This window comes from Diplotaxodon limnothrissa, linkage group LG7 (genome assembly GCF_057381915.1).
Source record: "Diplotaxodon limnothrissa isolate DT_005_m linkage group LG7, D_limnothrissa_male_GT1.1, whole genome shotgun sequence".
In the NCBI taxonomy this organism is placed as follows: Eukaryota; Metazoa; Chordata; class Actinopteri; order Cichliformes; family Cichlidae; genus Diplotaxodon; species Diplotaxodon limnothrissa.
Window position 1 is genome coordinate 48758431 of NC_140602.1, and position 25628 is coordinate 48784058.

The following is a 25628-nucleotide window of genomic DNA, read 5'->3' on the forward strand; positions in this document are numbered from 1 at the left end:
ACCAAAGGGGGAGTGGGGGCACACTCAAGAAGAAACATTTCACTGTTGAATTCATCACCTGGTTGGGAAAATTCCCAAACTGGAAGTTATCAGAAAGTTGGAGACATCACTGGATCTACCTGTGACCGCTGGGGCATTCTCAGGTCATCCTACACATGAAAAGGAGAGCTGATGTTGCTGTATTGCAAGCCCCAATCTCAGCAGTAATGACCCTCCAGGGAATGAGGAAAACTCCACCTGCTGATGTAACTGTTCAAAGCTTTGTTGGAAAATGTACTCTTTTCCTCCTGAAACAACGATATGAAGGTAGCAGCTATTTGCTCCTGTCACATGCCAGCATGCTTGACCATAGCATGAGGAAAATGTCTGTTCTATAACTGCCTGTAGTGGTTTTTTTCTTTTCTGGTCCCTATACAAGTGCAGTGAGAACTTGGTTTTACATTGCTAGCAGTAAGTCAGACTCAGTATCCACCAGTGCGGTCTCTTTTGATTGATTCTGTTGATAATATTTATGGACAGAATTGTTTGGCACCGCCTTTTGATAGAGGATGAGATTTGATAGACTCAGAATCTAGTCTCTCATTCTTGCACTTGATGTGGTTCTCTTGGCTTCATTAGACGGTGACCTTCGGCTTTGGGGTGGTCTGCAGTTGAGTGTGAAGCAGCTAGGAAGAGAATTAGCACCTTAAGTCTGAGCCCATGGTTCTTAGCCAGGGAAAAGGGTGGAGTGCCCACTTTGGGTTAGGGATGAGTTGCTGCCCCAAGTGGAGGAGTTTCTCTGGACTTTGTTCACAAGTAGGAGATTGAAAAAGATTGGTGCAGATGCTATACCAGTTTGTTGTGATAAAAAGAGAGCTGAGTCTAAGAGCGAAGCTGTTGAGATATAGATCAATCTATATTCCTACCCTGTCTTATGGCCATGAGCTTTGGGTAGCATCCAAAACAATACGATTCAGGATGCCTTCTGGACACCTCCTAGGTGTTTCTGACAAGACCTACTGGGACGAGGCTTTGATGCACACCAAGAACACGCTGGAGAGATTACATGTCTGAATTGGCTGCCATTTGGCGTTGTGTTTATCATCTGTTTATTTCAATTATTTTATATTGTGGTCAAAATGATTTAGATTGGTTTCATCATATAAATCCAACATAAATAATGTTTAATTGAAATTACTGAAAACTAATACTAGAATCAAAGGACGGCAAATAACATTAAAGTAATAATGTTGATTGTATTTTGGATAAGAGCTGCAAATTATATGATACAGAAGTATAGCTTTCAAGATTAATTAAATTAGCACAAATAATAATCATAATAACAAAATGTTCTTTAGAAGACATAATTAAATAGCGAGAGAAGAAAAATAGTTTTGTTAGTAATATTCTTTGGCAATGGTCCATGTTGGTTAAATATGTCAGTTGGATGAGGGTTAAAACACCATCTTGTTAATGGCAGTCACATTTTATGAGGCTGATGAATGCAACATGGTAGGCCTGCACCACTATAGACCTTGTACATTTGAATGATTGCACAATTGAATATAATGTTGTGTAATTCTTAGTTAGCCTGGCACCATAACAATCGTTCAACACCTGGGAAAACCTCCTTCATCACATTTAAGAACAGAAATTAAAGTCGAGATCCATTAAACGTATCCCCAGGAAAGAAGCTGTGTCAGATTAATCCCGTCAAGGGGACAGCATAATTACAGCCATAAAGTTTAGAAAAATAAGTCAAAATAGAGTTTGCCAACAACACTGTCATCAAAAAGTGGTGATAGAACCATCCTAAACACAGCCTTTGACTTCCTCCCCAGAATATTTAAAGTTTAAATGCAATTTTGTTCAAGTGGCTCATCAGTCTCTGTTGATTGTTTTAGTTGTGTGGTTATATTTTATTTATGATTTGTTGTTTGCTCCCTACTTTGTACTTATACAAACTTTCGAACCTCCGTTCTAACCCTTACAGGGACATGCAAGGTAAAACTATTTGAAGAGAAAGGGCAAAAAGACCCCATGACTTCCAGCAGGTGTTGGGAACTATGCTCGGAATAGGAACAATGGGAACAATCTAAATGTGCAACTAGACACATTTAGTGTCCCAGTGGATGACTGGGTCACCCCAATGTGACTGCATGTTGGAGAAAGGAGAACACTAACGTTTTTTTTGGGGGGGGGGGGGTTTCGTGTGTGCCACTTAGAGTAGCAGCAAACTATCATGTGGTGTGTTGTTATATTGAATATTGATGATTGTCTATTACAAAAACAATGGACGTCAGTCTTCAATTTTAATTTATTGCCATTCAACTGACTCCAAACTTCAAACTGAGAAAAAAGCTTATAAAATGTAAAATAACTTCATACAGTGTTTCCCACATATAGACTTTGTTCAAGACAGTAATGGAGATGGTATCTAACCCAGGGATGTCAGTATGATATTAGTTTGTGATATTCAAAAGTGTGGGAGGACACTCACAAAAAGAGCACAATCCTGTAGGTCACATTTCAGAAGACCTCAAATATCAGAATGACATTGTGGGAGTCCTGAAAAGTATAATAGGTCTACATATAGGTTATGGGTACAAGAAATTTTGCAGTATACGAAACTAAAGGCAACTCCCCAAGGCAGTGTACACTGAGGATTTAGGTGAGTATCATATGAAGTTACAGCACTGTGTTCTTGTGCCGGCAGACCTCTGCCAAGTAGCCAAAGATAATTCTGACAGCTAAATGTCTGTCAGGCTTCAACTCCACATTGGTTGAACGCCAAATCTGCTCTGCTCACTACTTGTATTATTAGCAAATCTTTCACTGTTAGTGGAGGGTAAGACTTGGTAATTGTCCGAAAAAGGCACAGTGCCACATGGCTTGTCTTTAGACAACTTAAATGACTTCACAATTGGTTAGACCCTAAAGCGCTCCTGTAATGCACAACAGCCTCCTGAATTTAAGAGCAGAAATCTGTAATCTTTCAGTTGTGGACAAGTTTGTGCTAGGGGCACCAAATTTAAGCTTGATGGTGCAAGTTACTGTGCTGTGGTGAAATGTATTTTGGATCCAAAGCATATCAAATCTTGAGTGTGGGTCAATTGGTTAACCGCAGGTTTCCATCAAGCCATGGGCACATAGGAGAGGTTTGCTTTTAAGGCTTTCTGCCGGAAGGCTAAATGTGGTAATTCTATGTAAATGTAGATAAATAATAAAAGAAGAACGTTGAAGAACATTGTATCCTAATGGTATTTTTTTAATTCATGTTTTAAATAGTTATTTTTGCTTCTTATTTCAGTTCCTTGTTTTGTACCCTAAAAAGCTTGAAATAATTTATGCACTTTACATTATATTACTCTTACTATTGAAATATATAACTTATTTTAAAGAGTTATTATTTTTAATTTGTATCAACACTTTTCATTTTTTAAGTTTCACATTTAATTATTCAGCCCCTGTGAATGAATGGGGACCGGTCCAGGGTGCACACTTGACAAAGCTGATGTGGATAAGCATTTACTGGATGGATCCACATTTAATTCCCAATCTTCTCTCAAAACCTAAATATTGTTGCATGACTAAGCATGAATATATTTTATCATCATATGAGACTCGGTAAAAGAAAAGAAGGACATGCATTCACCAAATAAATGAAGCTTCTTTGAGATGAGCCATTATGTTGTGGCAGTGGTACTCACTAAAAAAAGCACATTGTTAAACAATTTGAGACCATTTTTCTTTAGTTTATTAATATTATGTCATATGGCTAGTTTGGTGGAAACCAGCGTCAAAACAATTTGGGGACTTCATTGAGAACCACTGCAAGCTTAATATATAATACTGTAGTACTACTTACTATTAAATTTACAGGAAGATTTAAATAATGTTTACATACAGTAGAATACGTACATAAAATTCATTTGCATACATACAATTCAATTCCTTTCAATTGGTAATATGTGAATTACAGTATTTATTAATTACTAGACACAACGTACACCTCAGTGAACTTCAGACCCAGCCAGACACTCAGACAAAAGCTGGTTCATCCCAAAGACAAAACTCCTAAACACACACTTAACAACGTAGTGTATGCTGTACAGTGTAGAGAGGAATGCTCAGACCTCTACATTGGAGTGACCAAACAGCCACTTCATAAAAGCAGGATGCCAATGGCAGTGTTCACATTTTGGACAGAGAAGACAGATGGTGAAAGAAACTATCTATGTCCACTGTGAATGACCATCTTTGAACAGAGGGGGTGGCTTATGACACGTCTGTCTATAATCCAGTTTTGAGATCCCTTCCCAGACGCCTTAATGCCCACTCACATCCTGGGCCATTTGACCTGAGTAAATCACATGATAGGGTGGGGCTAGGTTTCACAATGGGTTCACCCGAAACCTTGGCTGATTGTGACCCACACCTGTGTGATTAGGTAGAGGATCAATAGGGGGTCCATGACCCTCTTGGGGACACTCCCATAAGGTTCAAATCTCCACCACTTGCTCTTAGAACTGAAGAAGCTTCTCGGATGAGAGGTGAAACGAAACGTCTTCAAGGAAACTTAAAGAAGTCTAGACCATTTTCTTTCCAAGCTCCTTAAACTACAATGACTTGGATGACTGACAACCTTCACAGACATCCTGGACACAAACTGAAACTAATTGTGGCAGTATGGATACATTCAAACAATTTAAACAAAATGTATATTTTTTTAAGAATCATGATAATTTATTATATTTAATTTTGCTGAGCACATTAGCCTTTTATCTGGGCAGGACAGTAGAGGAAACAGAAAAATATGAAGAAAGAAAAGGGACAAAACGGCATGGAGTAGACTCAAACCTGGGCACCTGCAACATTTGCCATATGGATCACATCTTTAACCCAATGACATGAACTGGCACCTCTTGCTTTTCTCTTTTAAGAGCAACACACATAAACATTAGCACTGCATTTCTCAGTAAGGATTATCTAGCAGAGAATATTCATTATCAATAAGGACACACTTTTCATCTTGCTTTCTATTTCACTTTATCTACACCTACAGAGATGGAATTATGACCATGGCTTAGTATAGTGGTTTGGATACAACATAAAAAAGAAATAAAAAAAGAGAATAAGTACTAAAGACGACAAAGAAGAAATCCTTAAATAATGTACAATGCGTAATTAGTTTTGTAACTTTAATTAAAGTGATTCTCATTGCTTTTTTGCAGTCCACATGTTGAAACTGAGCAAGTTGAGCCTGAAACTATATATAAACCACTCTTTTATGATGTGTGGCTATAGGTAAAGTAATACACTGTAAGCTGTGGTGATTTAAATAAGCTTTATTAAAGACCCAATTAGCTTCTTAAATAAATCCATATATGTCCACTTGCAACCTTGTATCAGTTTCTACCCGTTTCTATCAGCTACTTCCTACCAGTAACTTTAATTACAGCTGAATTTGTATTCATGGCGCAATAACATGCATGTGTAAAATTATAGAAACTAAAAGGTGACTGAAACAATTAAACCTCAGAGCAATTAAAATGTAGCTCGTTTGAACTTTAATGTGATAATTGAAAACGTCCTCACTCCCGGCAAAAATTGTGCCCGCATATGCACGGTGAAAATTAATTTCCGTAGCCCCTGATTCTAGAATAGACACAACTGCCTAAAATACCTCCATGACCTACCACACTGATGGTCATATATCACCACTGACTGTTTAATTATAAAGAAGACATCTCACCCATGTAGGGTGCACTGTATCTCCATGCATATCTATCAGGCCAGCAATAAGAAGAGTAGTTCTTTACTCATACTGTGTGAGCTCAAGAATATTAAATGACCTCAGGCTCAATTATAAGAAATGAGCCAGACTGAGTTTAAAAATTAAATGTTTCCTGGCCATTTTGGTTTTTAGTCAAATTTTAGTTTATGAACTGTTTTTTTATCCTAATATCAAGAAAAAAACCCCACAATTTTCAATTTTGTGTTCTGCTGTAGACACCCAGATCCCATATAATTGATGATTATGTTATGTAATATGGCATATGAAAGGCTTTCAGCTGCCAGCTTTTATTGCATCTCATTTTGGTAAAATACTACCTGTCCTCCCAGTGAACTTAAACATGTCATTTCTTTGGAAAAAAAAAAAGCTCTACAGTGCTACACACTGTATGACTGACTGCTATTTCTTCTGAACAACGTATTCCAATTTCTGCTGCCTTATATCATTTTCAGTGCTCATTGCTGAGAAATGCAATTATATCTCACCTGAAATTATTTTTCACAGCACAAAAAACTCTCTGTTGCATCATGCATTGGGCATCATTTTTCCTTTTCTAATCTGCCTCAGCTGTAGGATGGTGTTTTTATTTAAGGGTTGGTTCACTACATCTTAGAGCCTGATCAAAACAAGGGAGCTGCTGCTTTCTACAAGCAAACCGTGTAGTGCTACCGGTTAATAATTTAATGAATGGCATTTTTTTCCTTTTTTATTTCTACAGGGCCCAGAATAATTTAAATTCGATCAATCATTTTTGCCCTTATTTAAATCCGTCAGTCTGTCAGTCAGTCATGTGTGTGAAGAGCTTGCTTTCACGGTCATGGGCCACCCTTCCTCTTGCCCTATGGTAGCTGGGATAGGTAACTGGAAGTAATATCAGTCTATCGATGAATTACTACTCTAGATGGAAGCCTTGGCAATAACCTGCCAAGATACATACCACACTCAACCTGGAATAAAAATTGCCTACAATATGTTATAGTCAGCATGATTATTACTAAAAACATGAGAGAACTTAATCACTACATTTCAGTCTGTGTTGAAAGGAATATCTGTTTCTGTCTGCTCCTGTCATATGATGGAGAGAGACTTTGTTGGAGAGGGACAGTGAAAAGCAGAGTGAGTTGGAAAACGATTGCTTGAGTGAGTGAGTGAGAATCTGACAGCTCAATGCCAGAAGAATAGAGTACTCACACTTCAGTCTGGCCCAGAACTGACAGCATCAGACATAATGATGTTCACTCAAAGGAGGAGACACCTTAGGGTCATAAGGCCAAACTGGCATACCTTGGCTGTATCCCAATTCTGGGTCTGCAGCCTTAAAGGCCGCATTTTAAGGCCGATTACGTCACAGCGACGCGACGAAGGCTGTCCCAATTCGTAGGCTGCCTGAAATGCGGCCTTCAAATGCGTCCTTCATTTCCCTGAATTTTAAGGATGTGGCGGTGTAGACTTCGTGGCCCAACATATCCCAGAATGCATAGCGCGGCGGTGGGTGTGGATAATTTTGCTGAAAAAAAAAACGGCGGATGAGGGGCGCCCGAAGAGTAAACTTTAAGTAAGTACTGAATATTATGTCACTTATTTATGTGCAAATGTTTAATAACGAAGAACATTAGAACATTACTGTTGGCCACATGTCGGCAAAGTTATGTGACATTAGTGACGTTTGTACTAACTTGGTTTTAAAGCCTTTACTTTAAAATATACGCTGTTCAATAGCTGAGCTTAATCTTACAGAGAATGATCAAAGCTTATGTAGAAACAAACAAACAAATGAACAAAAGATTTTCTCCTTCATTTCTATCAAACAATGCTGTATGAAACGTTTCCAGCTGTTAGTTTCATGGTTGCTAGGCAACCTGGGCAGCGCGACGGAGGCTAGACTGACCCATTTCACAAGCTTCGCACTTCCGGCCTCAGCGGTCTTTGAGTACGCGGCCCTTGTGGACCGTTAAGGCTGCGTACTTTAAGGCTGCAGACCCTGAATTGGGATACAGCCGTTGTGTCCTAGTCTTACCGCCTTACTGTGCTTCCATTCACTTTTTTAAATTATTGGGATCCCAACATAATGAGACTGTCACTACCTGCTTAGCACTAGAACTGATTGCGATGACCTCCAGCTAAATATAGAATGAAGTCCAAGCAACTGTTGACATATAAACATGCTCAGCCAGTCCATTGATTGTTCTTAATCAATTAGGCAGTTATCATTGTCACTGCCATTGCCATCTCAGTTATAGACCACATTTTATATTAATTTATTTAACAACAAAACAGCTTAACAGTTAGGTTAAAAAAATCATTGGACAATGACTTTTTAAAAATGAATTACATTTTTAATGACTTTGTATGCCACCGCAGTGGAGTTTTCAGCAGACAATCAACATGTTATTGAAGTGCAGATTTTCACTTTTTCTTTTTTTGTTTGTTAATTTTTATTTTGATCATGTAAATAATATAAAGAAGTTCATTTAGCAAAGAAAAGAAAAATGCTATATAAAAGAAAGCAAATACATTTCAATATTGCTTCATCTGTTCTGATTCAGTTATATATCGAAAATGGGTGGGAAGGATGTAAAAAAACAAAACAAAACAAAAAAAGCATTTTATTAACTGTTATACCAATTATACCAATTTTTGTGCACAGCCCCTTATTTTTTAAAGATTAAATTGGAGGAGATGAAATCAATATTGAAATGTGGTAAAAGAAAATATGGAAAAGAAAAATGCACACATCTGAAGCATAGCACATCATCTGTTCAGTATGGTGGCAGCATGTTCATATACAGCTGCTAATGGAACAGGTCATTCGTGTTTATTGATGACTGCTGATAGAAGTAGGAGGATGGATTCTGAAGTGTATAAGGCGATATACTCTGCTGAGATTAAGCCTAATGCCAAATCATTGCAAATACTTTTCATAGCAGAGAAATGGGATATTCTCTAACAGCCAAATCAGTCACTTGAATGCAACCTTGTAGGACATGTTTTTTCAATTACAGCTGAAGGCTAGGAGACCCTGCAAGACCCTCTAAAAGTGCTGTCAGTAAAGGCCGAGCAAAGCATCTCAAAGGAGGAAACACAGTATTTGGTGATGCCCAGAGGTTCTCTACTTCAGCTAGTCATTAACTGCAAAGGATTTTCAAGTATTAAAAACAATACTGATATTTAAAATTATATCAGATCAATATGAATATCAAATGGGCCTGGCCAATGTATAAAAATGTCTCCAGTTCATGAACAGTTAATGAAATACTCTTGTCAAATCCTTGGAAATAAAGCTGAAAGTCTGAACTTTAATCACATTTTGAATGTTTGATTTAAAATGGCCTGGCCTGCATTAAAATTAACATTGGGGGCCGATAGAGGCAAAATTACATAAAAACGTGCCAGTGTGCAAAAACCTACATACCTAAATATAAATGTGCACAGAAGAAGGTTGTAAAGTTGGATTGGTAATTTATATTCTCACTGGGAGTTAATTTATATGGGCCTTTAAACTGTGGAAGTACCTAACAATCCTCCTCTGCCATTCCATTATGAACACCACAATTATGTGGTTTTAGCTTACACTAGCAATTTGGCTAAGACATCTAATCCAAAGTTACTTGGGAAATAACCCCACATCATGCCAGGACGCTGATAAATGGTAAACAAAATGGACGGACATCTAGTTTCTGATTTTTTTTCCTCGTACAACAGCAAAAAAGGTAGATAGATGGTGACTGAGTTGTCAGTGTTAGATTAGCTTGCGACATTGCCTTCCTGCTACACAGAAGTTACAGTTTCACGATGGAAATGATTTCTAATTTGACAAAAATATATACAAAAAAATGGCAAAATCAAAATGAAGGTCATTACACAGATAACTGCTTGCGGTGTCAGTTATGCAATGAAAAATGTAATGTTCACTTTCAGTTTACGTTCAATGGACGTAATGCTGTTTTGATAGCCTTCTGCACACCCTTTCAGTTAAAGTGTCCCTAAAAGTGTTCTGAGGGAGAGTGAGAAGGAGATGAAGCTGAAGAGAGCCACGAGAGTAACACAGAGGTGTGCACACAGCGAGAATGTGGCGCACAGAGCAGAGAGGGGAGAAAGGAGGGAGAGTGGTGGGGTGTGCAAGGAGAGGCAAAGCAGAAAAAAGCCAATACAGAAGAGATGCGAAGTATGAGACCTGAAGCCTAAAAAATGGGAAATGTGTGGAGAATGTGAATTAGTAAAGTGAAGAGAACAGAGTCTAGAGTGGACAAAAAATAAATAAAATAAATAAGCAGTAAGAAGCCGTAAGCTGGAAGTGATAAAAACACTCAAAAGTACTGCCTTCTGTAACTTTTTATACATTTTTTATTATTATAATAACTGCATTATCCTTATTTTTTTATTTTTTACCCACTTTTTAAAATGCCCGCATAAAGCACAGAATGTGGTGAAGAGTTTGTTCTTAACTTAAGGAAAAACATATTTTGGTACAGCAGAAAAGAATGGTGTAGAAATCAAAATTAGTGGAGGTGGTTGTAATGTGCATTTTGGTGTAGGTAGAAACTAACACTACTAACATAAAAAAAATATATATATATGGATTTATATAGTATAAACCTTTAGTTACAAGTATCTAGATAAAGCTTGGTAGAAATGAAATGCATACAGGGAGTGCAGAATTATTAGGCAAATGAGTATTTTGTCCACATCATCCTCTTCATGCATGTTGTCTTACTCCAAGCTGTATAGGCTCGAAAGCCTACTACCAATTAAGCATATTAGGTGATGTGCATCTCTGTAATGAGAAGGGGTGTGGTCTAATGACATCAACACCCTATATCAGGTGTGCATAATTATTAGGCAACGTCCTTTCCTTTGGCAAAATGGGTCAAAAGAAGGACTTGACAGGCTCAGAAAAGTCAAAAATAGTGAGATATCTTGCAGAGGGATGCAGCAGTCTCAAAATTGCAAAGCTTCTGAAGCGTGATCATCGAACAATCAAGCGTTTCATTCAAAATAGTCAACAGGGTCGCAAGAAGCGTGTGGAAAAACCAAGGCGCAAAATAACTGCGCATGAACTGAGAAAAGTCAAGCGTGCAGCTGCCAAGATGCCACTTGCCACCAGTTTGGCCATATTTCAGAGCTGCAACATCACTGGAGTGCCCAAAAGCACAAGGTGTGCAATACTCAGAGACATGGCCAAGGTAAGAAAGGCTGAAAGACGACCACCACTGAACAAGACACACAAGCTGAAACGTCAAGACTGGGCCAAGAAATATCTCAAGACTGTTTTTTCTAAGGTTTTATGGACTGATGAAATGAGAGTGAGTCTTGATGGGCCAGATGGATGGACCCGTGGCTGGATTGGTAAAGGGCAGAGAGCTCCAGTCTGACTCAGACGCCAGCAAGGTGGAGGTGGAGTACTGGTTTGGGCTGGTATCATCAAAGATGAGCTTGTGGGGCCTTTTCGGGTTGAGGATGGAGTCAAGCTCAACTCCCAGTCCTACTGCCAGTTTCTGGAAGACACCTTCTTCAAGCAGTGGTACAGGAAGAAGTCTGCATCCTTCAAGAAAAACATGATTTTCATGCAGGACAATGCTCCATCACACGCGTCCAAGTACTCCACAGCGTGGCTGGCAAGAAAGGGTATAAAAGAAGAAAAACTAATGACATGGCCTCCTTGTTCACCTGATCTGAACCCCATTGAGAACCTGTGGTCCATCATCAAATGTGAGATTTACAAGGAGGGAAAACAGTACACCTCTCTGAACAGTGTCTGGGAGGCTGTGGTTGCTGCTGCACGCAATGTTGATGGTGAACAGATCAAAACACTGACAGAATCCATGGATGGCAGGCTTTTGAGTGTCCTTGCAAAGAAAGGTGGCTATATTGGTCGCTGATTTGTTTTTGTTTTGTTTTTGAATGTCAGAAATGTATATTTGTGAATGTGGAGATGTTATATTGGTTTCACTGGTAAAAATAAATAATTGAAATGGGTATATATTTGTTTTTTGTTAAGTTGCCTAATAATTATGCACAGTAATAGTCACCTGCACACACAGATATCCCCCTAAAATAGCTAAAACTAAAAACAAACTAAAAACTACTTCCAGAAACATTCAGCTTTGATATTAATGAGTTTTTTGGGTTCATTGAGAACATGGTTGTTGTTCAATAATAACATTATTCCTCAAAAATACAACTTGCCTAATAATTATGCACTCCCTGTATCTGTCCCTGATCAGTGATGATTATTCTTTATTGAACTGAATGATCTTCAATAATAAAGAGGAGGAGACACTGCATGACTAGTAGTAGGTTGGTTAGTAAATTAGTGTATTATCAGCTACAGCAGTATAAGATACACCGGTTTTGTGGATTAAATTTTTGCTCATACTTTGGTCTGACAAAGAATAAAATGCAATGCAGCCTCTACAAAATGGAAAGATTTTGTAAAAACCTTTTTAAAATATGAACACCTATCTGTGTGTAGGCCTTAGAGCGCACCATGTGATTTCAAAATTGACATTTTATTTAAATGACCTTTTGTTATGTCACAGTAATAAAAGCACAATATTAAAAGAATGAAACAAATAAATAACAACAAAAGAAAAAAAAATAAAGGTCTGCACACCACAAACAGTCAACAATTCAAAAGCTGGACAAAACTTTGGAGGACCACAAAATATTTCTATTTCCGCATACAGACACTTGCCATGCTGGACATGCATTCAAAGCTACAACCACAGATATTTCACTTTTAGTGCTTAGAACTTACCATAACTGAGATGTGTAGCAGATGCATGTGTTCATGCAGCACGTGGGCCGGTTCCCGGGCAGCAGGTTGTGTGGTCTGAGCTAAAAGCTCAGACTCAGTCATGGACACATGGAAGTACAGTGTCCCATTTTCCAACCACTGCTGCTTCCAATGTACCTGAGAAATTTCTTCCCCAGTACCAGACATCTCTGAAAAGAACAAAGAGAGAGAGAAAAAAATGTTTTTTGCCTATTTTTTGTTTTTTATGAATAAGACAATGCACATGGACTGTCTGTGTGTACAGGACACGTTTTGCTAATGTTACTCTGTAAGGAAAACATCCATTCAGTTGATCTGAAGAAACTAACAAATAACGGTAACATCATACGGGATTATGTGTGCATATATTTTGTGCATGGCCTTGTCTCTGCACGCACAAACAGTCACTTCCAACTAGAAATCTAACTTCTGAAGATTATAGATTTCTTAGGTTCTGTTACAGCTGCGCAGCTGATTTGGTGAGAGTTGCTGTCAAGCCATTTCTCTGCTTAGCTGCTTTGCAATCCTTATTATGACAACTTATTAAGCCATGGTATTAGTTAGAGATTTGTAGAAATTCAAAAAGACTAAGTGGAAGTCATCACAAATATTTCAGCCATTACAACCAATACATCGCTTCAATTACAGATAAAATTAGTCACAGATGGAAAAGGATTATCCATGCTCATGTCCATTTGTTTACACTATTTTTGCCCATTTTCTTTTTATTTTCCTGTCACCCAAAAACAACAGACTCAAAAGTCTGCCAAAACTTTCAATGGGCAGATAATGGGTTCATTAAGCTCAATTTTAAACATATATATCAGGAACAGTCGCAGAAACGCTGTCACTGCCCTTCTTCTTATCTGCGTTAATCATCCTACATTATATAAACCACCAGCTTCAGGCTAGTACTTACTTGAACTATCTAACAAAGGAAAGAATGAAAGGAAAGCTGGAAAAGTTTATAAGGAAAAGTGTGCAGGAAATGTACGAACAGAAAAAAATGACACTCAGTTGAGTTTTATGGAGCAATGGAAAAAGGAGATGAAAAAGAGCAGGGAGATCACTGGTTTATCTTGATATGGATCATGGCACAAGAATCTAATGCTATCAAGTGGGAGTGGCTGCTCAGTAGAGCAGTACTGAGAAGCCTAAGGGAGCCTCCGATTGCAAAGCTTGATACAGTATTTGTCATGTGGCTGGGTGACAAGGGCACAGACATCTATTGACATCTTCTATCGGTGGCAGGTAGCAAATGACAAATGGCTTTGGCTACAGCTGGTTATTAACCTGCTGACTCTGGGTCAGAGGACACGGGCAGCAGGGGAGGGTTACATGAGCTGTGCTCAGCACTGAGACAGGCCTTTAGGTGCAGGTGGAGAATGCGCAGAACAGACACTGCATAAGAAAATGACACAGTTCATCATGGTAGAAATCATGTTGTTATATGCACAGTTATAGTTACTTAAAAATATAGTCGTGTAGACCACAATTAATAACTATTTTCCCTATTTTATCCTTTTTACTAACTGTCGGGGGGAAGGGGGAGGTGGACTGCACAGAGGCAATTATTACATTTCACAAGCACAAATAATAATATTTTTGGTTATGATGATGATGAATTATTTGACAGTTTATACATAAATCCAATAAAAAACTGCTTTAAGTTATAATGCACATCTTAAATGCAACTCTTCTCTGTGAAAGTGCACTTGAAACGTCCACACTCTTGCAAAAGACCTGGGAAATGCTGTATAATTTTGCTGACTACAGCTTATGATAAAATTTTGTAGGGTGTGACATTCTTAAATCCTACAACTGCTGGCTATTCATCTCTTAATGTTTAATCTGCAGGATGAAGGGAGAGTGCTTTACCATCTCTCGGTGTGAGAGGTCAAGTTTTGTCTGCTGGGCCACCAGTAACATACCTCCTGTGATGCTACTGTCTCCTGCCAAGCTCCAGTCAATATTACCTTTCTTACACATTTTGACTCTGATTTTACACAACAGTGACAATGAGTTTGATACAGATTAAAAGTGTTCCTGTGTGGAAAAGTAAAAGACACAGTTTACAGTCACATGCAGAATAGATGGGAAGTTTCTAAAACAGTAGATGCTGTGAGGTTGTTGTGTATCTCTGTATGATCATTATGCAGATGAGGAAAGACTATTTTAAGACAAAAGAATGGTGTGTGTGTGTCTGTGTGTGTGTGTGTGTCTGTCCTTGTCTTTTGTTTTATGAGGCTTGTCATTGGGCATGAAGCCAGACGTTAGTGGGACATAGGTGTATGGCCTCAAGGTCTACTTGTAATTCATTAGGAGGCACATTATTAATGTGTACACGTGCATGAGTGCGTGCACATGTACACACTGGTTAAGTGTGTACACGTAAGCAATACTGCCAAACTGTGTCCAAGGACAGCCCAAAGAAATTCCAGTATTGCCGATTTCATAGACTAGGAAAGAAATGTCTCCATGAATCACAAAGTAATTATGGCACATCTTGATTACTGGACCCTTAGAGTGTGAAAACCTCTTTTAAAATGCTTGTGACTTTTTTATTGGCTATCTGTTCATAAAGTTTCAGTAGGAGATAAAATACATTATAGAAATTCTGTTATTCACATATGTCTGATTCTGCATGGATAAAACTGGCCATGAAACACTATGCAACAAAAGTGAAAATACTGATTTGGCCTCTTAACTTTTCATAAGTTTGCCTAACAGTTGGAGGAGAACTACTGAAAGCTTAGCTTAAAATCCTTGATAAAGTCTTCTTATTCTTTTCTAAATCCTCTCTGCAGGTACTTAATGTATAAATGAAATCTATTCAGCACTCATTGTCAGCAGAACTCTTATTACAAAACCTGGTGATCATAAGTGCTCACTGTGCGTCTTACTGTGTTTCTCTCTTTGCCTAATTTAATCTGCTTCTCCTCAAGGATCTTTCATCTTTTCCTCCTCAATTTGCAAGCCTAGACTAGAAGTGCTGAGTTCAATTTTGGACTTACTGTAGTTTCCACATTCTTTTAAATTTTGCCTTGAGCAAGAGTGATTTCCACTTAGGATAGTCTCTCAGAGTTATACTTTTGATGACACTGAGGTTTTCCACCAACACAGAGTAAGAACAGTAAGGCCTGGATGACAACACGATAGCTCTTCATTCTTCCTACACAAAATACTCAAAATAGTAATAATAATAATAATAATAATGATGATAATATTAACAAAGAAAAGATACAATAATTTGTAACTAGTAAGAATCTGTCTGGGTTTTGGTTTGGGGTTGGCGACGGAGGGTTGAGACACACAATACACTGCTTTTCTGTTACAGTAAAATACTGACAACTCAGCAACTTAAACATGGAAATACACTTGAAATGTTACGTTAAGACATGCAGGGATTTTTTTGTTTTGGTTTTTTTCCCTCCCCTTTTAATCTGTAGTGGTTCAGTACAGAACCTATTTGGGGTGTGGCTTAACCAATTAGCCAATTAGCGAAAACACCTTGTTAAATGTCAGTTGGTCAGCTCGTTTATTTGTGAAGGTGTGATTGGTCCACCTGGAATTTTTTCTCTTTCTGTTTTTTATTTAAACACAAACTGTTCGACATTTTGCAATGACCTCATTGAAGCCCAAAAGCCAAAATGCGTTGGTCACTTAATAAAGTTGTTCCCTATTACTTGAAGTGACGCTGGAGTCATCACGTCATCAGATCTTTGTCTTCTCCATGCACCTTGGAAGTAGGTGAAGTTGGGCCAGAAATATTTGTTGCTAGCAGCTGGAAATGGCATAGTTAGAATGCACTCAAACTCCTCTGTCATTTTTAAACCTGTAACTGTCTTTTTTTGCAAAATTTGCAGTGGGCTCATTTATGTCTCTAGTGGTTATTGGAGGAAAACACATGTAGATGGCTCAGAAATTGCCAAAACAGTGGATGAAGGTTAGTTCCAATTATTTACCACAGAGAGCAGTAGTCAGTGGTGTAAGCTCCAACCCCTCCATGTTCCCGAATTGGCTAAATGAAAGAAATAAAAAATAAAAATGGATAAATTGTGAAAAGACCTAAAATGGGTGAAACCAATTTAATCTGGCAACCATATTTGTTGTACAAATCTCCTTTACTATTATCCAAAAATGAAATACACATTGAAACATTTCACCGTGTACGCTGGCAGAGTATGCTGAACAGCAGTGCAAAGATCTGCAATGATGTCTTCCAGACATCAGCAGCAAAATCTAGGAACTGCTTGCTGACCATGAATGACACACGCACAAGAAAGATTTTAACATAGTGGTGGTTTGGGCATATTTTTCTCATTCAAAGCTTGAACTCATTTAAATACAATATCTCTAAAAATCTATGAGCCCACAGAGTCAAAATCTAATTCAGTGTCAATGGACCATCTCCAAAACGTATTACCTAAATACATCTTTAAATCAGTTTTCAGTGCTTTTATTTTATTTGCTATCAGAAATTTTGCTTTAAATTGAAGATGCAGTGTCCTTTAAATTCAGACAGCCACACTGCTTACACCTTACAGTATGACTCCTTCTTCAATATCACAAGTACTAATAGAAGAACAACTAGGTTGTATGAGTCCCTACCTGAAGAAGTCTGACAGACGTGAGTTTAAAATAGATCTTGTATCTAATTACAAAGGCGCTGATTAACATATGCATGCCCATACATTCACACATTTTTCTGCTTGCCTACAAAACAACTACATGTTCCCAAAAGGTTAGCATTCATCATTATAAAGGTGATCATAGCTGTGCAGTGTCAGTGATTGTGCAAACCTGACAGCTCCTTGACAGTTCGTCAGCTCTGCAACAACTACATGTCATCAACATTTACTTTGATGAAAGCTGGCACCCTAAAGGCACTTTGCTGCCTGTCATTACATACGTGGCATAAAGTGTCACTCTATGGCTGATTGCACCCCACATCTCACTGCTTAGGCTGCCTATAGTATGGATGACAACACAATAGGCAGATGAAAATTAAATAATTCACATGAGAAAAGGATGGAATCACTGGCTTCAAATTTCTCTGCAGAAAATGAAAGCGAGGACAGAAAAGGAGAGGTGAGAGTGTGTGTAACGGAGAGGCAAACAGAGTGGGAAACAGAAAAAGGGGAGAAATATTTAACAGTCTGACACTCATCAGAGGTATTCAAGTATATTGCCATACCTTCTAGACATTCAAATTCTGCCACAAAACATTCCTGTCAGCTGTGACAATGGCACATTTGGTATGTTTTCATTTCAGCTTCACACAACTGTCGACTGTCAATAGAAAATGTTCAGAACAACCAGGCTTTAAAATTGTGTCTTTCACTAGCTGCTGCTGATGTGATAACCTTGTAAAATACCAATTACCATGTATAATAACCCTGAGTGCGGAGGACTATCTAGGCAAATCTAGGATGGGCTACAGTAGCAGGGTTCTCCTTCCAGTTTAATACCCACGCCACCCTAATGTCTCATTATGAGCACTAATGGAATAGCTGGAATTCACATAAAGATCAATTGAAATGAGCACAATTAAAAAAGCATAAGGGTTTTTTTTTCAGAAAATGTCAGTGTTGATTACACAGAGCTTCCACACACTTATGGTGATCACACTAGGTATAACAAAGTAATACGTTAGTGCGTTAACGATGATTTTTACATCGTTAAGTTCTGGACTTTCTATCGATCATTTAAATTGTGAAATAAGTGAAAACAAGTAAATGAGAAAGCAAGTACAGAAAAAGCTGTAAGTACAGTTCTACATTCAGCACATCAGACTGTTGCTGTACTTCCTCGCTCAATCTGCACTGTGGGATCCAATTCTGTTGACTCGACACCTGTTCCTCTGGATGACCTGGTTTTCACCTCACTTCCCCACATGCTCGCCACTGCAGAGGCCACTTTATACTCTTCAATGGCATTTCACAAAATGAAATGTTAAAAGACAAACATATCTACTAATAATATCACCAGTTTCTACATTATTACCTATTATCCCGGGAAGTTTTTAAAAAGGGTTTGAAGAGACTTCTGTGATGATTAAATGTGCTTAATGTAATGGTACTCTCTTAATGGCTCTATTATGTGAAACCATCTCTAAATTAATCATAACTTGGTGAGTTTGTTTAGTGACTATTAGAGTACATTCTAAATGCATATCATTACTGCGCTGCACACAGAATATAGCAAGGAAAACACCAATTACAGTTAATCTGTGCTGTAGGAAAACTATTACAGAACTTAAAACAATAACAACAATTTTGTCTCTGTATTTCTTTAAAAGCGCCTCTGAACAATCTTGTGCTAACGAGAACTCCTAACAGTGTAGTACCACTAAAGCTTTATAGCTGATGTATAAACCCATGCTACCTCCCACTGCGTTCGATCACAGCAGCAGCTGTTGGACTGTGAACTGACCACCTCTTTCAGAAAACCAATTGCAATTTTTGAGCCATCACCAGTCAGGCTTCCAGCTTAAAAGAGAAGCTGACTTGTGATTTGAAAACAGGTAACCAAGGTTTGGTTAAAAATAGGACTGAATTGTAGTGAGTGACTTAAATTGAACAGATCGTTCATACATTTTCCCCCCACAGCAAAAATCATAGAAGTTAAGTGAAAGTAAAGTTAAGTTCACATAAAAGGGGTTTTCAACATAGCAGGTGTGCTTTAACTTTGTAATGCTCAGTACTTGTAAAATCAAGTTAGAACTCATTGTTATCTTACAATTTACACACTTTGTCACTCTGTCAAGAACTGGAGTAAGAAGTATCACAAAAAAATTAAAAAAGAGCCACACAGCACAGAACAAGCCAGGCAGAAGTAGGAAGCACAAGATTTCAAAGGCTCTGGAAAGAAAAGTGGTGAGAGGTGTGTCTGAATACCCCAGGACAATTGTCAAGACAGTGAAGGACTTAGCCAAGCTGGGAATTGTTAAAGAAAAACAACACTAGAACCCTGCACATGAATGGACTGCAAGATTGGAGACCAAGAAAAGCAGAAGATACTCCTTCAAATCAAACTGATGGACAACCTTGAGAAAGATTACACATACTGGAAATGTGTCCTTTGGTCAGATGAGACAAAACTAGTTGGCCACATAGTGAGTTGTACCTTACCCACCGGGAAACTCAGTGGTGGGAGAATTATCCTGTGTAGATGTTTCAGTGGTATCTCGAACTGTGAATTTCATCAGAGTGGAAGAAATCACGAAGAAAGAAAGATATATAAATTTTTTGAAAGAAACCCTCAAACAGTTAGCAGCATAACTAAACAAAAGTTACTGCTGGTGAAGAACAGTCACCTCAAGACTGAAGTGACTGTTACTGACTGGCTTTAATTCTACTGAACATCTGTGGAGTGAACTGAAGACCGAGGTCCATGCCAGAAGATCCAGGAGGAGGAAAATCTGGAGGACTTTCAGAGATTTGCTGAAATAAGAACGAACTGGAATTGCTCAGGACACATGGGGGTTAATAATTCTGTCCTCATTTGTACAGTGCTGTGAAAAAGTATTATTGACCTGAAATTCATTGTCACATAATTACCAGTTAAAAATATAAACCTGAGACTACAGTCTCATGCACCCAGTGTTAGGTGTAAAGTGTTACAAAATAATGCATTACTGTAATCACATTTCATTTTTCCGCAATGCAGTAATGTAACATGTTACTGTACTAATTTCAATATTTACAGTGCAGTTACAATTATGCAATCACTTGCACTACAAAGGTTCTTCAGTTACCTGCACACCGGACCGAAAGAAAGTGTCAAACAGACAATCACTTTTCTCCCTACGCACGTCCTGCTGCAGTCACCTGATTTTAGTTTGTGTGTGTGCAGGAGGATAATGGTGAAGCGGTGAAGCAATACAGCTTTTTCAAGAACAGAACTATGGACATAACTTTTAGTTTTATTGCACAAAAGGACAACAGCGCAATGATAAAGTGGAAACTGTATCCAGGAAACAATTGCAATATACTGCTAACACAACTTCTGCTCTTTGCAAGCATCTGCACAGACAGAATGCTAAAGAAAAGTTCATCTCTGGCTCTCTTCCAAAGTATGTTTTTTATCCTGTCTTCCTTCTCTCACCCCCATTCGTCACGGCAGATGGCCGCCCCTCCCTGAGCCTGGTTCTGCCGGAGGTTTAGTCCTGTTAAAAGGGAGTTTTTCCTTCCCACTGTCGCCAAAGTGCTTGCTCATAGGGGCTCATATGACTGCTGGGTTTTTCTCTGTATGTATTATTGTAGGGTCTACCTTACAATATAAAGCGCATTGAAGCGGCTGTTGTTGTCATTTGGTGCTGTATAATTAAAATTGAATTGAACTGAATAGCCAAGAACCCAGAGAGATGATAAAGCTGTGAATGCCAAGCAGCCAGATTAGTATCAGGTAAAAAACTGATGATAAGTCAGCCTTGAAGCCTCCATTTCTACCTGTTCATATTTCTGCCATAGAACTGCTGTAGCAATGGCTTTGAAGACTCTTTGCATTGTGTTGTCAGGTTTGTGTTCATACTTAGGCTAAAAACTAAAAGAAAGATCATATGTGTGTCCATATTAGCATAGAGATTTGTGTTGTTGTCTGGGACTGTAGCCTAAGGTTTATATGGTTAACTGGTAATTAGAGTATGTGACAGTGTTTTCAGATCATTTATTGGAGTAACAAGAAATTAATGTAAAGAGTAGCATAACGAATTACCCCAACACTGCACACACCAACACAAATCCACATCCTAATGATGATACACATACAATCTTTCTTTTAGTTCGCATGGTGTTGAAGGTTTTGTCATCTATGTGATGCAGTCTTGGAGCTCTGGGGAAGGTTCACCACTGCTCACAGTGTTCTGCAGCCTTCAGACCTTTGAACATTGGCCAGGTTCTATTTAACTTCTTTATTCAGCTGATCTAGCAGTAATCAGTTCTTGGTGTGGCTGACGAAACTGAACTCAGATTTAAAAGAAAACTATGTTAACCCAAGTTAATTCACAATTTAAAAAGATGGGGTAACTATTTTGTCCCACAGGGCCAGGTAAGTGGTGACATAACAAATTAAGTCACCATTTAAACAAGTTATTTTGTATTTAATTGGGTTATATTTGTCTTACACTAAAATTCATTTGATGATCTGAACCATTTAAGTGTGACAAAAATGCACAAAACCCCAAAACAAAACAAAAAACAAGTTAAATACCATGAAAAAAATTTTTTTTTTTAAAGATTTTGTATTATTTTTTAATTTTTTTTATTTAACTAACTATAGATATTGTTTAACACTATCCAAAGACAAATGCAAAGCAAGAAAGGCACTATAAAACAAGATTTCTTTTACTGTTGAACTAACAGATCTCTAAGAACCTTTTTGTTAAGAGTTAAATTCAATAAACACATAGCTGTTTGTCACTGACCGCACTGTGTGTCTCAGCTGAAGCCTGGATTATCTCTCATTAGCATTGAATACACTATATTGTTTGTGTAACTATCATATCATGCCTGTGGGTATGCAATTCCATGTACATGCCTCCAAGTACTGTGTATGTATGTATCTATCTATCTATCTGCTCATGGCTTCATGACTTCACTAGAGCTCAAGTCATGATCATCTTCATTTTAAATATAAGTCAATATATTATTTTAATTTCTTTAAATGACATGTTTATTGGGTATTTAGGTGTAAATAGAAATGGACTTTTCTTCAGAACATTACCATCCCACTAAAAAGTACTTCAAGAGTAATGTGTGGCTCTATAAACACTTTGCTCATTGTGCTTTTTGGGATTTGCAAGGCAGAGTGCCAAAAAATGAGCAGGAGCCCTCCTATTCGTAATGTACTTAAAGTGACACATTAACAGGATAAACAGTCCCCTTATCTGCTGAGTGCATAGGCTTCTTCTAAAACACTACAATCCCATTAACAGGACCTATTCTGATTTCACATCTCTCCCATTCACTCCTACTATATGTAAAGCTTGTCCACTGATGGGAGTTGTCTGCCAGTGCCAATGTGGGAGGCTTCAATATAATAATACACACATCAGAATTTACTAATCCTTTGTTTTGGTCTCTTCAATTGAGACCTTGGTCAAGTTCAGTAGGTCACTCACAGTGAAGTCTGTTTCCAATTAAAGCTAAATAAAGGAAAAAAAATAATCTTAACACATACTGTTTAAGAAAGCTTAAATCCTCCTAATATGTAATGTGAAGGATAAAACCACTGCAGTTTTCTTGTTGCACGTTAGCAATTTCTGTTTATTTATTTATTTTTTTCAATTACTTATCTTTCCTTAGTATTCAAAGGTATACTTGTATACTAAGAAACTGGTCACAATTGAAATAGCTAAATATTTACTGATGGCACTGAATGTTTAGAAAGTGAAGTTGTGTGGGGGGGAAAGGAACAGAATGTAACAAAGATTTCACAGTTTGCAATCAAATCATATTTATCCCACAGATTAAGATATCATACAAGTAAAAGTAAGCTCATCCACGCAGTCTCCCCATATGGAAAAGATATATATAAATCTTATAAAGTTTGTATCTGTCTTGTGTGAAACTTGTATGAAAAGCATATAAGAGTGAAAACAGATATAAGATCCCTTGAAAAATTATATAATGAAACTTGTATGTTTTGGATACTTACTAAAACAATGTATGAAAGTAATGAGAAAGTGGCCACTTTCATGAGTAAATCATGTAAGCCTTATATGATTTACTCATGAAAGTGGCCACTTTCATGAGTAATCACATATAAGTTTTTACTATTTCTTTTCCATATGGGTCTCATTAAATTGGAATTATTAAAGTAAATCAACAATACACTGATAAAGTGTATATCTTTGATTATACTGACTAAGTTATTGCTCTAAACAGAAAATAATATGACAAATATAAAATAAAATAAAAAGTGCAACTGTTATTTCACTTCCTCTTTCAGGTAGAATTAATGTAGCATGGAGGTCTGGGAGAGTGCCTGTGGAGCAGCAGAGTGGGGTGATAGTTCCCATTTTCAAAAGAGGGACATGAGGGTGTGCTCCAGTTTCAGGAGTATTACGCTGCTCAGTCTCCCCTGGAAAATGTATTCATTTCAGGGTGTGGGGAAGGAGGCTCCAGCTGATTGCATTGCTCCTACTGAATCCAAGGTTTGACAAAGTCTTTCCTGGCTGTGGAACAGCGGACCAAATTATTAAATTATCTTTGTAAAACTTCTCAAGGTATCAAGGGAGTCTGCAAGATAAGTGGTTCCAGGTCCATTGCCATGGGCCATAATGTCCTTGTATAATAAAGTGGGAGTTGTGTCTGCATCCTTGTAACTAACCATAGGTGATTTGGGCATCTGTTGCCTCAAATCATCTCACTTTGGAGGGTTTTGAAGCAACTAGGAGAAGACCGAGGGTCAGGCCATATATTTCATAAGGCTTGGGCAGGGAAACGTCTCTTGATCCCCCATAAAAATCTCCAAAGACTAAGAAAGATCTTTGCATTCTGCCATCATGACTTGTGTATGTGCTTCCAAAGGAAGCACTACCTTCTCACAACAAAAAACTGCTGATGGCCAGTGTGAAATGCCATTTTTGCATTGCAGACTTGTTTTTTACATTACTTATCCATGTCATCATGTGCCACATTTGCATGGCACTGGCCTAGCTGTTAGTTTGACAACTCAAGACTTTCATAGTAAGGCAAATGTCCACACAACATAGAAAATTCTTAGTGATAGCATGTTTGCAGCGTGCAAACATGTACAGTAACAGTAATGTTACCATTAGCTTTGAATGTAGGCCCAAAGGTCAGTGCTCTGTCAAACGTGCAATGCTGAGGAACACCACTCCAAATTAAATGAATAAATTAATAATTGCAAAGTCTCCTTCAAAGAGCTGAACTCGGGAGTTTTGTAGCACGAAAACCACACAGAAACCCACAACTCCTAAAATATGGGTAATACTATGCAGCCCTTTGCATTCATTGGCTCATCTAACTACTCAGAGCACTTACTTTGTGCTTTAATGGGGGGGGGGGGGCTCTAAATGTGTACATCTGTATAAAATGGGCTATGTAATAGTCTGATTTTAAAAGGTAAAACATCTTAATAAAAATGATCTTATTTGGTGATTTTTTTCTGTCTTTTTACCGTGAGGGACATGCTTAAGTGCTGGTATAAAAGCCAGAAGAAATGCTGTTTTGCCAAGAGTAACCTTGTAAAAATGTAATGGGATTTCTTCAATGCACCCAAAAAAGGTCAGGGATGATTTATAGGGGAAGTTCAACTTGAAATCTCATCTCATTATGTAGGAAAAGAAAAGGCTAAATAACCAAGTATATACCAGACTCTGAATATGATTGTATATGTATTCTCATCTTCTTATAGATAGAATAGAATAGCCTTTATTGTCATTGTGCAGAGTACAACGAAATTGGAGTGCCACTCCCTTGGTGCAGGTTTCAATAATAAATATAATTGTAAAATATAAAAAGTACAAAAAACAATAGTTTGTACAATATATACAGGATAGCAGCATAATATAATGACAGTGATGGTATGGAATAGGTTCAATTGTTTTTGTGCTTATTTACTACGGTGGTACTGTAGCTCTGGGAAAGAAGCTATCCCTGAATCTGTTTGTCCTGGTTTTATGTGACCTGTACCGTCGGCCTGACGGTAATAGTTCAAACAGTTGGTTGCTGGGGTGAGAGTGGTCCTTGATGATATTGCCAGCTCTGCTGAGGTACCGAGAGTTTGCAGTGACCTCCAGGCTGGGCAGAGAGCAGCCAGTGATCTTCTGGGCTGTGTTGATGACCCTCTGCAGTACTTTCCTGTCCGCAGCTGAGCACCCTGCATACCATGTTGTTATGCCGTACGTTAGGATGCTCTCTATGGTGGCTCTGTAAAATGTCACCAGCAGCCTCTCCTCCAGGTTGTTCCTCCTGAGCACTCTCAGAAAGTGGAGACGCTGCTGGGCCTTTTTAACCACCGCCATAGTATTTGCAGTCCAGGAGAGGTCATCAGAGATCTGCACGCCCAGAAACCTCATGGAGTGTACCCTCTCCACACAGTTCCCGT

At 38.1% G+C, this 25628-nt stretch overlaps 1 protein-coding gene across 1 annotated transcript in view; it reads right to left on the reverse strand.

The window, feature by feature from the left end:
• Nucleotides 1-25628, reverse strand: part of astn2 (astrotactin 2) — a 297382-nt gene that overhangs the window by 233571 nt on the left and 38183 nt on the right. Inside the window, exon 2 of the mRNA XM_085359806.1 lies at nt 12534-12721. Within this exon, the coding sequence (XP_085215932.1) occupies nt 12534-12721 (188 nt within the window). The remainder of the gene's footprint in view (nt 1-12533; nt 12722-25628) is intronic.